Here is a 13,654-nt window from a genome sequence, read left to right as displayed (position 1 = left end):
AACAGATACTTTCATTTCTTTCTTTGAAGTGAGTGTATCTGGTGTAACTCGGTTTGACATAAGTCATGCCTCTAAATGAAATCCAAGCATGAGTGAAATTAAACATTGCCACCAAACATCTTGTCTGCAAACAGAATTTTTATTTTATCCACTAGTGCCTTTAACTAAACAATTTTACAATGTCTTAATATCATTGTATTTTATTCAATTATAATGTTATTTTACACTTCAATCTATTTTATTTGTATTATTTAACTCATTCAACATTTCTTTGTTTCCTTTACCTCTTTTAATTTCTTTTATTATGCTTGAAGTAGTTTCTCTCTGATTTGAAATTGATTTCTTTTAATTTTGTCTGTGTTTTTAAATGTCCCTGTGCTGTACCTTGAATCTACCTGTGTATGTACTTTATAAATAAAACTGCCTGGCCGAGGATGATATGAAGAGTTTCATCTCTCCTTTCAAAGATTTAAGCGACATGAGGAGCTACACAATAAGTTACAAAATGATAAACTCATTTGAAGGGATCATTTGCTAAATGTATAGGTTTGATCAGAAGGTAGGAAACAGGGGAGCACTGGTGATTATATCTAAACCTGGAAAAGTTGTGTTTTTTATGATTAAATGTATCATAGAATAAAACACCGAGGCATGGTACCATCTGTCCTCTGAGTTCTCTCTGACAGTGACAGACACGCAGACTCAGAGCAGCCTGGCATGCGCGTCGGCCATTTTGCTCGGAAGGGGGCCTCGGCTTCAACACGTGAGAGAGGAGCAAGAAGAGACAGAGACAGACCAGGACCCCTGACTCCTGGAGGATATTATTCATGTGCGGAGCGACGGAGGCGTAGGAAGCCAGCACCATGCCCTCAATCAGCCTCCCGCCGAAGGAGAATGCCCTCTTCAAGAGGATTTTGGTAGGCTACATGCCTGAGTTAACGTTAGCTTGCAGGCTAAAGCTAGTTTGCCAAGTAGCCACCAGTTGTGGCAAGTAGCGAGGGAGTTGCTCGTGAATTAACCAACGATATCCAGTGCACCAAACTCATTGTAACCACCATTCCTCTGTTAGTAGGCAGTAGTTGTAGCAGTGGTGTTAATGGAGCAGAATGGGGGGTTAGCAAACTGCCATGTGTTGTCCTAGCTGTGCTTTGGCCTTGTTTCATCTGAAGTGTGTGAGTGACAAAGCTGCCTGACACATGACAGCCACACACAACTTAGCTGGAGATACTTCAGTAGTTCAGCAGCACTTCGTACTTTCAGCCTGGAAACGTGTCGGGGAAGTTTATTCATATCTGTCCTGTGCATCCCATAGGTGTCGTTAATACGCGTGTAAAGTCAGGCAGGTACCGTCCAACTAAACTTAATGCACTTAGTTAGGAATGTAATGTTGATATGATGCTCACTTTTTGACAGTGATTATTAGAAACAAATTAAATTCTACAAATATTGAACACTAACACTGTGACGGTCACTTCTATACTGAGCCATTGCTTTAATATATCGTGCACACTTTTAGTTCGTGAGTTCTAACGTGAGCAGGGTTTGAGTCCCTGGTGTCTGCTCTCTGACCACTGGTCTGATTCCATCTCATCAGCAGCCCTCCATCATGTGCACTGCTCTCTCACCTGATGCTTCCTTCATTTACCTCAGGGCCACAGTCTCCCACCGACTGGCCTGTCAGGGAGGCCGGGTTTGGTGTACGTGATGCTTTTCTCACACACCGCAGGAAGCACCAGTAACCGGGGTTGTTCCTTCTGGCTCAGTTTCTACAGTCAGTGCAGTTTCAGTCACGTCCTTTTCCTGCACTCTAACCCGACTCTGAGGATCAGGATGACAGACTGTTGGCCTCAGACGCCCCGTGTAAAATCTGCTCTGTCTTCTGTTGCAGAGATGTTACGAGCACAAGCAGTACAGAAATGGCCTGAAGTTCTGCAAACAGATCCTGGGCAACCCAAAGTTTGCAGAGCATGGAGGTAAGAGAAGAGCTACTTGTTTACTGTCAATGAACTGCTTAGGACACTGTGAGAAACATCATGCTTCACTGTCGCCTTGTTCCCGCTGTGTTTGAGGAGAGAGTAAACGAGTTGTTACACAGCGTTACTCTTAAATAAGCTTATATCTAACTTCACTGACTAATGTTACTTAATGTATGATCATCTATGTAAGTTAGCCTGCTGCTCACCTTATCCGTGATTTGCTACTTGCTAATCTGAGTTGATGGTTCCATAATCCAGAGTTGGTGGCAAACATCTATAATTCTGCTCTTTTCTGTTATTAGCTTGGCAATGAGCCGCTGCGTCAAAGACTTTCTCCCGATCACTAATGGTTGTATAGCAGGTCACTGTTCTCCACAGACTACATTTTTGTGTGACCGCTCCACCTTTTACATTCATTTTGACGTGTCTCTTAAGTGCTCTTTTACTGTCATTTGGCTGAAGGCACCGTGCAAAATACCTTGAATTACAGCTACTAAGCCTTTCTCTGGTCGGGAGGAAAAATATATCAGCTGGATCTATCTCAGTGGGCCAGTTGAAGTTTGAAATGATCCTCAGCCAAGTGCATTTCAACGTGGAACAAGGGCTGTGGATTTTGTCCCTCATTTCTTACAGTGTAGTAGCATTCTCTTGGAAAATGCCTCAGTCCCATTGTGGAGAGTAGGAATACCTACAGCAACCAAGACCTACTCTCACATACATGTTCATCAGTGTTTAAGACCCACAATTCTATTCCGTTTCTTATAAGACTTGGGACAGTACAGTGTCATACTGGTCATTCTATAATATATTATATTTAAATTGAGTTTGTCAACATAGTCAGTGTCATTCTTGATAATTCCTATCAACTTTGATTTCCCTTGATGTCTCACTCCTCCCCACCCCTCCTCCCCTCTTTTCCAGAGACGCTGGCCATGAAGGGTTTAACCCTCAACTGTCTTGGAAAGAAGGAGGAGGCCTACGAGCTGGTGAGACGAGGCCTGCGTAATGACCTTAAGAGTCACGTCTGTATCTTTTCATCAGTCCTCCAGTGCTCCCAGCTTTTATGTTACACATTTCCACATAACAGTTTGTTAGAGCTTACTGCTGGAAAAAAATCTGCCGCCCCGCCACCACCATCTTTGTCACTTATGTCACCCTTGAAACCCTTGACATTGCACGTTTGGCAATCTTCTCCGTAGTAAAACATAGGGATCTTTATTTTGATCCATTTCTTACTGATAGCATGAATAAACCAGACCAATAGGCCCTCAAGGAAAGTGTATAATTTAAATAATGTCAAAGTAAATAGTAGATAAGAGGAAGTCAGACTTTGTAATGAACAAAAACAAATGAACAGATGCTGTTGGTAACTGTCATCTTCATACTCACTCCGACGGTACTGATGTCACAGGAACAAAGAAATGGTGCCTCACATGCTAGAGTGGCCAGCCTCAACAATAGTTTTATTCACTGATGGGAGGTTAACATTGTCTTGATATTGGATGATCGCTCTAACCATTATCATCCAGATATCATCAGCACAACCCTAGTTTGCAGGACTGGTATCAACACCAGGTAGTGGCTGTTGTTGTTGTTGTTGTTGTTGTATTTTGTATGTTTTTTCCTGAACTCACCCCCCCAGGCTGGCATGTGTATGGCCTGCTACAACGCTCGGACAAAAAGTACGATGAGGCCATCAAGTGTTACCGCAACGCTCTGAAGTGGGACAAGGACAACCTGCAGATCCTGCGAGACCTCTCCCTGCTGCAGATCCAGATGAGAGACCTAGAGGGATACAGGGTGAGGATCACCTCACAGAGATTAATTAAAAAAACCTTCAGATAATAAAGTCTAGATAGAGGGCAACAGGATCAGAATGGATAAATCGAGTCGGGATGCGCAACTATGGTCAGACAGAGATTCATCCTGCTGCACAAGATGGCAAAGATAGATGGTGAAGATCGACACAGGAGAGGCTAAGAGTTGATGGACTTCAAAATGTATCATAAATAACTGCCTGTAATTTGGTGTATTGTGATGGTTGTCTCTCTGCAGGAGACTCGGTACCAGCTGCTGCAGCTCCGTCCTGCCCAGCGCGCCTCCTGGATTGGATATGCTGTGGCCTATCACCTGTTAGAGGACTTTGAGATGGCTGCCAAGATCGTGGAGGAATTCCGCAAAACACAACAGGTAGGAAAAAGTGGTGGACTGCTCAGCAGAACTGAGCAGATTTCTTGAAACATAATTCAAGGCAAATATCAGATCCACTCTTACATGGATAGAAAGAAGACAGGAGAGCCGACGCTGTTGTCGATGTGCTGTAAACAAAGACACGTTATGTCCTGCCTGCTGCAGAGAATCTCCTGCTGCCTTGTTCATATGTGAAAGGCAAACTCTGGAGTTCATGTCTGAAAACGACTAGTGTGTCCAAATTCTGAGGGGTGAATTAACATTCTATAGTATATGGTGTCAACAAAAATGAACAGTCTCCAATACTTCACCTGTTAGCGATGACACAAACTGATAATGTGACAATGATAAGTGTACGATTACAATAAGGATTTATCATGCTCAAGAAGTACAGCTTAATAGTGCGTTCACACTAAAGCTAATGTGAATCGGGTGATGCGAATGGTGTTGAAATATTTTGAATTTTCTCACCTGTAGAAGACTGTGAAATATCCAGAGCTGTGTGCTCCATGGAATGGTCTTGTTGACCCACACACAACAGCATTGTCTTCTCTGGGGTTTCCACAAAATTTACAACGCAATAACTCTAATAAACACAAATGATCCTGTAAATAGTCAAAGAAGTAAAAAAACTATTCTACTTGAATGACTCGACTCACACGTTTCTTTTACCCTTTTCATTTCTGTGTGTGTGCCTGCTTGAATGCGTGTGTCAGACCTCTCCAGACAAGGTGGATTATGAGTACAGTGAGCTGTTGCTGTATCAGAACCAGGTTCTGAGGGAGGCCAGTCTCCACAAGGAGGCTCTTGATCACCTCAACAACTATGAAAAACAGATCTGTGACAAACTGGCTGTGGAAGAGACAAGAGGTGAGCTGATCTGTTGTGTGTCATACAGCAAAACTATGTGTTATGTGTGTATGTGGTATGTCCTGAAGGCATTAATCTAACTGTGTGTGTGTGTAGGAGAACTGCTGTTGAGGCTGGATAGGCCAGAGGAGGCTTTAGAGGTCTACAGGAGACTCCAGGAGAGGAACCCTGAGAACTGGGCCTATTACCAGGGCCTGGAAAAGGCCTTAAAGCCAGGTGAGCACTATCCTCATGCAACACTGTGTGCTTCCACTTGACTCTTGTATTTTTTTGCATATATATATATATATATATATATATATATATATATATATATATATATTGCATTTTTAGGAGGGGTTGATGATGCTTCTATCACACAACAGATGCAAAAATGAAAAAAAAAATAGAAAAGACATATCTCCAGGTGAAAAAGTGGTGTCCTACACTACAGGTGTGCATCTTCACTAGCCTGACAATTGGATATATAAACTTGTTTTAGATTTTTACAAAGTGCTTTAAAAAGTATTTAGACTGTTACTGTTATTACAATTGTGCTGTAATTTACAAAACAAGACAATTCAAAAAATCTGGCTACAACAGTTAATGAATGACTGAATGGTCCTGAGCTCTCCACACTGATTTGACTTTCATTCAGTTTAGACTTGTGTGCTGCACCTAAGAGAGTTTGTTGGGTAAGAGCTGACACAGGTGTGTTGTCAAGGAAATGATGTGATCGCCGCAGTGGAATTAATGCGTTACTTCCTGCCTCTGCCTGCTGCACCCGGCTGCACCGCCCCTCGCTTGAATAATATAATGTAATAATTGTTGCTGCTGTGAAGGCGTCTGTGCAGAGAACCTCTCAGTGAGTTGTACATGTTTGAAAGGGCAAACTGCGGGTAAAGTCTGGACCTAATTCTCCAGACTTAACCCACAGGTCACGTCTGAAAACGGCTTTACTCTGTGCAGTCTGCACTGGACACCAGAATACCACACACACAGGCACAACTGATTTCAATCAGATCACTGTTTGCACATGTCATCGCACCTCCATGGAAATAGGACTCTACATTTCATCATCTTTTAGTGGTGGTCAAGATGACTTCAGTTTGACTGAGGGGGTATACGCATACAATATATTTTCTCCTCACACTGAGTGTGTGTTTGTGTGTGTGTTTCTCCAGGCAGTATAGAGGAGCGACAGAAGATTTACGAGGAATCGTGGGTGAAGTTTCCTAAAGGCCTGGTTCCACGAAGGCTGCCTCTTAGTTTCCTCACAGGTAAACATTGCCCATCCTGTAGCACCACCATATGGACTGTGTGACAGCAGTGATATAATGAGCTGTGAAAATATTCTGTCTCAGATGACTAACGTGTACGTAGTGAGAATTCCATCTGCTGATAAAGGCCATGAGATGTGGTTGAAAGCTCTAGAAATGCTGTCAGTGTATAGCTACATAGCCGTGATACTCCAAGTAGCAAAAGACATGTTTTTTGGTTCAATGTATTATGAAGTAAATGTTGATTGCAGCGTGTAATGGCTAATGAATGACACCATTAATGTTAAGATGGGTGCAGCTATGCTGCAGTAATAGAACATTTGATGTTCTCTTCATGTCACAGTGGTTTGAAGTGGATCAAACGTACAAATGTGTCTTTTGTTTACCTTTACTGTGTGTTGTGCTGGCCAGGGGAGAAGTTTTGTGAATGTCTGGACAGCTACCTGAGGATGAACTTCAGTAAAGGCTGCCCGCCCGTTTTCACTACCCTCAAATCCCTCTACACTGACAAAGAAAAGGTAAGCAGAATGAAAGTACAAATTTTGGCTCCACATTTAAATCCCAGTCCCTCATGGTTTGAAATAACATTTATACTTGTTTTCTTCTCATGCAGGTTACACTCATTGAGGATTTAGTAGTTGGCTATGAAAGCTGTTTAAAAAGCTGTCGGATGTTTAGTAAAAATGGTAAGTGATGCTTGCTTTTGAGTTGACATTTACAGTATTTATTTGGTGTATTTGAAACACCAAACCATCTAAAACAGATACAGAGATAGGCATTTGTGTATCTGTGCTGTAAATCCACACACTCATTGTGTCTGAATTGAAATGTGTGTACAGATAATGGGAAGGAAGAGCCCCCTACCACCTTGTTGTGGGTACAATATTTCCTGGCACAGCACTTTGACTTCATCGGACAATCCAGCCTTGCTCTGGAGTACATCAATACTGCCATTGACAGCACACCCACACTCATCGAGCTCTTCCTCATAAAGGCCAAGATCTACAAGGTTTAGTACAAACTCACACATTAATTACACACATTTTCTTACTGTTTCTGGTGTTTAAACGCTCCCCATCCTCAAAACTGTGCCCCTGGCTCCGCAGCACGCAGGCAACGTAAAGGAAGCGGCTCGATGGATGGATGAGGCTCAGGCACTGGACACAGCCGACCGCTTCATTAACTCTAAGTGTGCGAAGTACATGCTGAAAGCCAGCCTCATCAAAGAAGCAGAGGAGATGTGCTCCAAGTTCACACGGGTAAGTGTGTGTTTGTTTGAAATATTTATTTTAAAAACATTTTGATTCAATTCAATTTTATTTGTTAAACGCCAAATCATAATATACATTATCTCAAGATGGATAGTTTTGAGACTATGTCTGTGAATGGAATCAAGGTTTCTCTCTCCCCCCAAATTAACACTGTAAGTGGACTTAGTGGAGCTGTGCATGGCTCCCTGGGTGTCTGCCCTGGACCTGGAGGCGCCTTCTCCCTCAGTCTGCGGAGCTGTCCGTGATATCTGCGTCTGTAGCCAGGGACTGTTCATGGTTATTTATCGCAAGTCATATCATTATTGCAATGTTAAACAAGGTTTAACCCCAATCCAAATTATATATAGCCTACATGTATGAACACAAACAAACAAGAAAACACTTGAAACATAAACTACAATTTAATTGAGCATGTAAATAATGGGCATAAATGACATTGTAAGTCTGGCATTTCATGGTGATGAAGCTCAAACCCAGGATCAGCCTGCACACTACTGGTAGCCTCACAGAATAATTAAACCCTCTGCTGTGACAAATTTATCACCATCATTGCTCCAGCCCATTTTTTTTACTACACAAGCCTGGTGCCACTGGCTCAGATAGAGCTACTCTTTATTTACGAAAAAGTATCTGTATCGAAATTCATGACTTGGTATCAAAATCAAGATTTTGGTATCGTGACAACACTACAATCAACACCAACACGAATCGGACGTTATAAGGACCTGAACAGTACTGAAGTTTACTTTGTGTTTGTTGATTCGCTTTTTAGTTTATGAAGCATGTATGTAAACACGTGCGCACCGTGCACACGTAGTTGATCTGCTACACACAACACGAGACGCACATTATCCAACAGCATCAATTAATAACTAAAAACATGTGGTTATCAGTTTTTGTTAGTGACAGACCCCCCCACACACACACACACACACACACACACACACACACACACACACACACACACACACACAGGCTGCAGACAGCAGAGAAGTACTTCTCACAGATTATCACACAACTTTGTGTGTGATTGTTGCAGAAGAAGCGACGCCCCGTTTATCCAGGAACATTAATCTGAATTCAGCAGGTTTTTATAAAGATCAGCTCTAAGTGTGAGGGATTGTGATGCGACTGTGTCTGTGAAAGCTTTTCCTGGGGCATCTTGACTCCTGCTCTACATGATGATGTCTGTGTTTTTGGTGTAGGAGGGGACCTCTGCAGTGGAGAACCTAAATGAGATGCAGTGCATGTGGTTCCAGACTGAGTGTGCCTTGGCCTACAAGGCCATGAACAAGTCTGGAGAGGCTCTGAAGAAGTGTCACGAGATTGAGAGGGTGAGTCTCTACAAGAGTCATCTATCACCACTGTCTACATTTGACCACATACAGTGCTGTTTATTTATGTCTGACTCTGATATACAGCTTGAAAGCTCTGTTGCCTTCTGCTCGATCATATATGTTGGAGCAATTTTCTCCCTGTCACTTAAAAGAGAGGAAAGATGATACTACTTCTCTATATTGGTCTCTTAGCTCCACTTCTGCTGTATGCTGTTACCTCGTCTTTGGTTTACTTATATGGGATCAATTCATAGGACAAATCCGATGGTGGAAACAATCTGAATCCAAGCTTCTATCAGAGGTCAAATAAGCTATTCAAGCCATAGATCAAAATTCAGGTTTCAGCAGTAAGACATTTTTATTTGAATTTAAAAATACATCCTGAAATATTCAAGTGATTCCTTAGAAACTAATAGACTTCTGTTATCCTTGCTTTGGATATTTTGTATTAAATTTATTCAAATCAAAATGCAGTGGTTAAAAAAAAAAAAGTCACTTCTAACACCTGCATACCTAAATATAGTGTTGTTCCTCTTTCTTCTCTCTCTCCTCCTCCTCATCAGCATTTTGTGGAGATCACAGACGACCAGTTTGACTTCCACACCTACTGCATGAGGAAGATGACGTTGCGTTCCTACGTGGACCTGCTGAAGCTGGAGGACGTCCTGCGGCAGCATCCCTTCTTCTACAAAGCTGCTCGAACAGCCATCCAGATCTACTTGGCCCTACACGACAAGCCTCTGACTGACGACAACAAGGAGAGCCAGGCAGACAACGGTCAGACTGTGTGTGTGACTGTGTGTGTGACTGTGTGTGCGACTGTGTGTGCGACTGTGTGTGCGACTGTGTGTGTGCATGTCTATCTATAGTTATGAGGGCCAATATTGGTTCAATACCATCATTGTGATGCCATTTTGACATTGTGAGGACATTTTGGCTGGTCCTCACAAATGTAATGGGCTGTTAGAGGGTTAAGACTTGTTCCTACTTTATTTCCTGTGTTTCTGTAGTTCCAGGAATCTCCAGTGGGTCAATTGGCTACAGTAGTGTCTTAAAAGTAGCACTGTTATAAGAAAAGAAGTAACAATGCCTTTCACCATTCTGCTCTCTGTAGAGAACCTGACAGACAAGGAGCTGAAGAAGCTGAGAAACAAACAGCGACGAGCCCAGAAGAAGGCCCAGCTAGAGGAGGAGAAGAAGATTGCTGAGAAGGAGAAGCAGCTGAAGAACCAGAAAAAGAAGAAGGAGGATGATGATGAGGAGATAGGTGGGCCAAAGGAGGAGCTAATACCAGACAAACTGGCCAAGGTGGGCTCACATTCACCAGCTCTTTCAGAAGCTGTGCTGTATAAATACACAGGCTCAGTTCAATAGTGGGAAATGTTTAACTTGTTTTACCAGACGGAGAATCCTCTGGAGGAGGCAGTGAAGTTCTTGATCCCTCTGAAGAACTTAGTGCGCAACAAAATTGAGACTCACCTCCTGGCCTTTGAGATCTACTTCAGGAAAGGTCAGTTGCGTACTGAGAGCAGTAAAACATACTGCTATGATCAGGAAAAAACATGAGTTTCCACCTTTACTTATTCCAACTAATTTCATGTTTGATTCTCTTCTCTCCTCCAGAGAAGTATCTGTTGATGCTGCAGTCGATAAAGGGAGCTGTAACCATAGAACCTTCCAACCCGTGGCTGCACCAGTGTCTAGTGCGTTTCTTCAAAGGAGGTGAGCATAAGGGGAAACACTGTACACCTAGTAGGGCTGTGGTGTATGGATTCTTTCTCGCACAGTAACAAAGCAACATATTATTGCATGGTCCCTAAGTCTGTGCCCTGACTCTTTGCGCTCTGCCTGGGGCAGTGGAGCTGTGCATGGCTCCCTGGGCTTGGTACCTCCCTGGTTATGAGCTCAATCCCTCGGAAGCATCTTATGCTGTATTGCGATAATGCTGTTACCGTCACAGCCCTAACGCCTAGTTGAACTGCTGTTGTTATCTGTAAAATTCATCTAGATAATCAAACTTGGTGAACAAATGTTAAAACAGCTTGTCCTGCTGAATGTTCCTGAACAGGGCCTGTGTCTGGAAGTTTATCTGTCCCTCACAACAGGGTCTCTTGTTTCTCAGCAGACCAGCTCCACTGTGCTGAATGCATGTCTGTACTTATATAAACCTCAGTGCTGCTGTGCCATTTCTATCAGCTTTGTACATTGTGCAGCTAACCATCTTCTCTGAAGGTTTAAAAGTGTTCCCACACTGTTGACTTCTCCGCCATTTTTCAAATGTTAACTCTAGAGGAGACAACGTGGTCAAGTGAGTGACACAAGGCACATCATTGGCTGATTTCCTGCCGGCGCCGCAGTGTGTGCATTCTAAAAGATTACAGTTTTTGATTTTTGAAGATTTTTTTGAAAGATTCATTCGGTTTTGTGCAGTGAGTGAGGGAGCAGACTTGGCCGAGGCAGTGAGGACGGTGTTGAAGCAGGAGATCTCCAGATTGTTTGGGGAGAACAACCCTCAGAGCTTCAACAAGAGCTATCTGAGCCAACACTCCAACTCCATCCCACACCGACTGGCTGGTACGTAACATGCGCACACACACACACACACACACACACACGACATCTTTCATCATCCGTTTAATTCCCCCTCCTCTCCAAAATGTTGTTGTGTGTCAGTTTGCGTACTTCCATGCCACAGATTAACTAAAGCCCTAACTTCAAGTCTGAATGCACCCAACTGCGTCTTCATTGCATCCTGAGATCTGATCACTCGGACATTCAGAGGTGGTCTGGGAAACGTGACCGCCTTGTCAGCTGTTGTCTTTAGTCCTGCTACAGTTTCACAATTAATCCAATATACCTTTATGCTCATATGTTAATTTGTTCAACACTCACCATCACATGACTGATACTTTTCTCAAATGGGCTTTTTTTTTTATTATTCACAGCAGCTGCACAAGATTCATTCAGTCCCTCCTGACTCCTCTCTCTTTCTTGCTCGCTAATGCTGACACAGACACAAACCCAGTCTGAGTTAACAGATATGGCAATGTCTCTGAGTAAAAAAACATTTAGTCTTTACGAACAGAAATGGTGTATGTATTTATTTGCATATAGAGCAGAGATCTGATCACAGGTGGTCGCAGGAGACACATTCAGGACGCATTTTATTGCCAGGTGTGAATAGATGAATTTAACACTGATCGAACCTCTCAGGACAATTGTTAATATCAGGTTTTACCAGGGCCAAGATGCTGTCCCAGTGCCTTGGCCTCTCATCCAACATGTAAAACCGCTGTCAGTAAAAGGTGTGTCTGTGTTTCCAGCTGCTAAGATGATGGTCTACCTGGAGCCCTCATCTGATAAGATGGCATGTGAGATTGCCACGGCCCTGGATGAGTCATTGTCTGGAAGAAGCTCCCAGGTAAGAGATTACTGAAATATGAAATAACCTACACGTATGTCTGCACATAGCCTTGGCCCATAAGAAGCTTTATCAACAATTCAAAATTATGATGTTACTCAGTGCATTTTTAAATGGTCCACCTTCCCTTAATAGTATCCATAGTGTGTGTGTGTGTGTGTGTGTGTGTGTGTGTGTGTGTGTGTGTGTGTGTGTGTGTGTGTGTGTGTGTGTGTGTGTGTGTGTGTGTGTGTGTGTGTGTGTGTGTGTGTGTGTGTGTGTGTGTGTGTGTGTGTGTGTGTGTGTGTGTGTCATAGCAATGACTAATGGTGTCGAAAAACACAAATTACACCTTTAAAACAGGGGTAGTTGGTAGTTTAGGCATATTTTTGTGGCTCCGAGAACAGGTTAGGTGGGTGAAGGTAATAAAACTGAATCTGATCTCATTTCACTGTTCAAGTTCCTGATATAGTTGAGAACATGTCCACATGAATTGTGCTGAACTGTGGTGTGTGTACTGCAGGTCTGTACTGAGGTGCTGGAGGCTTTGCGTGGGGGGCAGCTGGGCGAGGGTCAGAAGAAGGCTGCTGAGACTTACCGAGCCGCCTGCCATAAGATCTACCCCTACAGCTTGGCTTTTATGCCTCCTGGTTACCAAGACAACAGCACCACAGTCAGCGCCAACGGCGACCTTTCGGCAGGAGAACACGATGACATGGTAAACGAAATGTGAGGCCGCTCAAGAGGAATGGAGGAGAAGGAAGAGGAGGTGTGAACACGCTGCCAGACGCCTTAGTCCGCCAACACACCACTTTCCCCATCCCCACCCCCTCCAGCTCCTGGGCCTTGGCTGCTGAGACTCGCCCCCCCACACTGCACTGATCCGGATGGACTGATCACCACAGGAGAGACAGACAAGGGAGCTGGCACATGCAAGAAGGCGATGCCCACTTAACTTTTTTTAAACAATAAAAAAGGCCCTGTCCACTGTTTGTTCTGTAATGGAAAGAAACAACAGAAACATATGATATGCAGAGACAAAGAGGATGGTAGGAGAAGTGGACATTGGCTGGCTCCGATGGCTTCTGTAAACACAGATTAGGTTTTCTATAACTGTGTTTTCATGCCATGTCTTTCTTGTAGGTGCATCTGCTTCTCACGTTTTTAAAAGTAATTTATATATTACAAACTGACAAATGGATTAATAAAGCAATGTTTGCAAAACTTAACGGTTACATTGTGGTGGTGATGTTGAAGGAAAGTTTTACAGAATATGAGCTGCTGTTTTGAAAAGGTTACCAGCAGTACACCTCCTGTAATGCTCTGCTCAGCCACATGAAGGCGCTGCGGG

General features: G+C 43.2%; 1 protein-coding gene across 1 annotated transcript; it reads left to right on the top strand.

Annotated features, from left to right (window-relative positions):
- Positions 1-665: 665 nt before the first annotated feature.
- Positions 666-13,532, top strand: naa15a (N-alpha-acetyltransferase 15, NatA auxiliary subunit a). Its single transcript, XM_034598749.1, has 20 exons — positions 666-917; positions 1,889-1,973; positions 2,898-3,002; positions 3,619-3,776; positions 4,032-4,166; positions 4,883-5,036; positions 5,133-5,252; positions 6,200-6,295; positions 6,707-6,813; positions 6,909-6,981; positions 7,135-7,304; positions 7,402-7,554; positions 8,772-8,900; positions 9,467-9,680; positions 10,018-10,211; positions 10,305-10,413; positions 10,527-10,625; positions 11,334-11,477; positions 12,227-12,324; positions 12,827-13,532. The coding sequence occupies exons 1-20, from the start codon at positions 864-866 to the stop codon at positions 13,034-13,036; spliced, it is 2,607 nt and encodes an 868-aa protein (XP_034454640.1). The 5' UTR covers positions 666-863; the 3' UTR covers positions 13,037-13,532.
- The last annotated feature ends 122 nt before the right edge of the window (positions 13,533-13,654 follow it).

This window comes from Hippoglossus hippoglossus, chromosome 10, assembly GCF_009819705.1.
Source record: "Hippoglossus hippoglossus isolate fHipHip1 chromosome 10, fHipHip1.pri, whole genome shotgun sequence".
Classification (NCBI taxonomy): Eukaryota; Metazoa; Chordata; class Actinopteri; order Pleuronectiformes; family Pleuronectidae; genus Hippoglossus; species Hippoglossus hippoglossus.
This window is presented reverse-complemented; position numbering and strand designations above follow the sequence as displayed.

Coding starts and splice junctions, on each gene's coding strand:
- naa15a (XM_034598749.1), top strand. CDS start 864: ATGCCCTCAATCAGCCTCCCGCCGAAGGAGAATGCCCTCTTCAAGAGG. Junction 918..1,888: donor CCCTCTTCAAGAGGATTTTG/GTAGGCTACATG, acceptor CTTCTGTTGCAG/AGATGTTACGAGCACAAGCA. Junction 5,037..5,132: donor GGCTGTGGAAGAGACAAGAG/GTGAGCTGATCT, acceptor GTGTGTGTGTAG/GAGAACTGCTGTTGAGGCTG.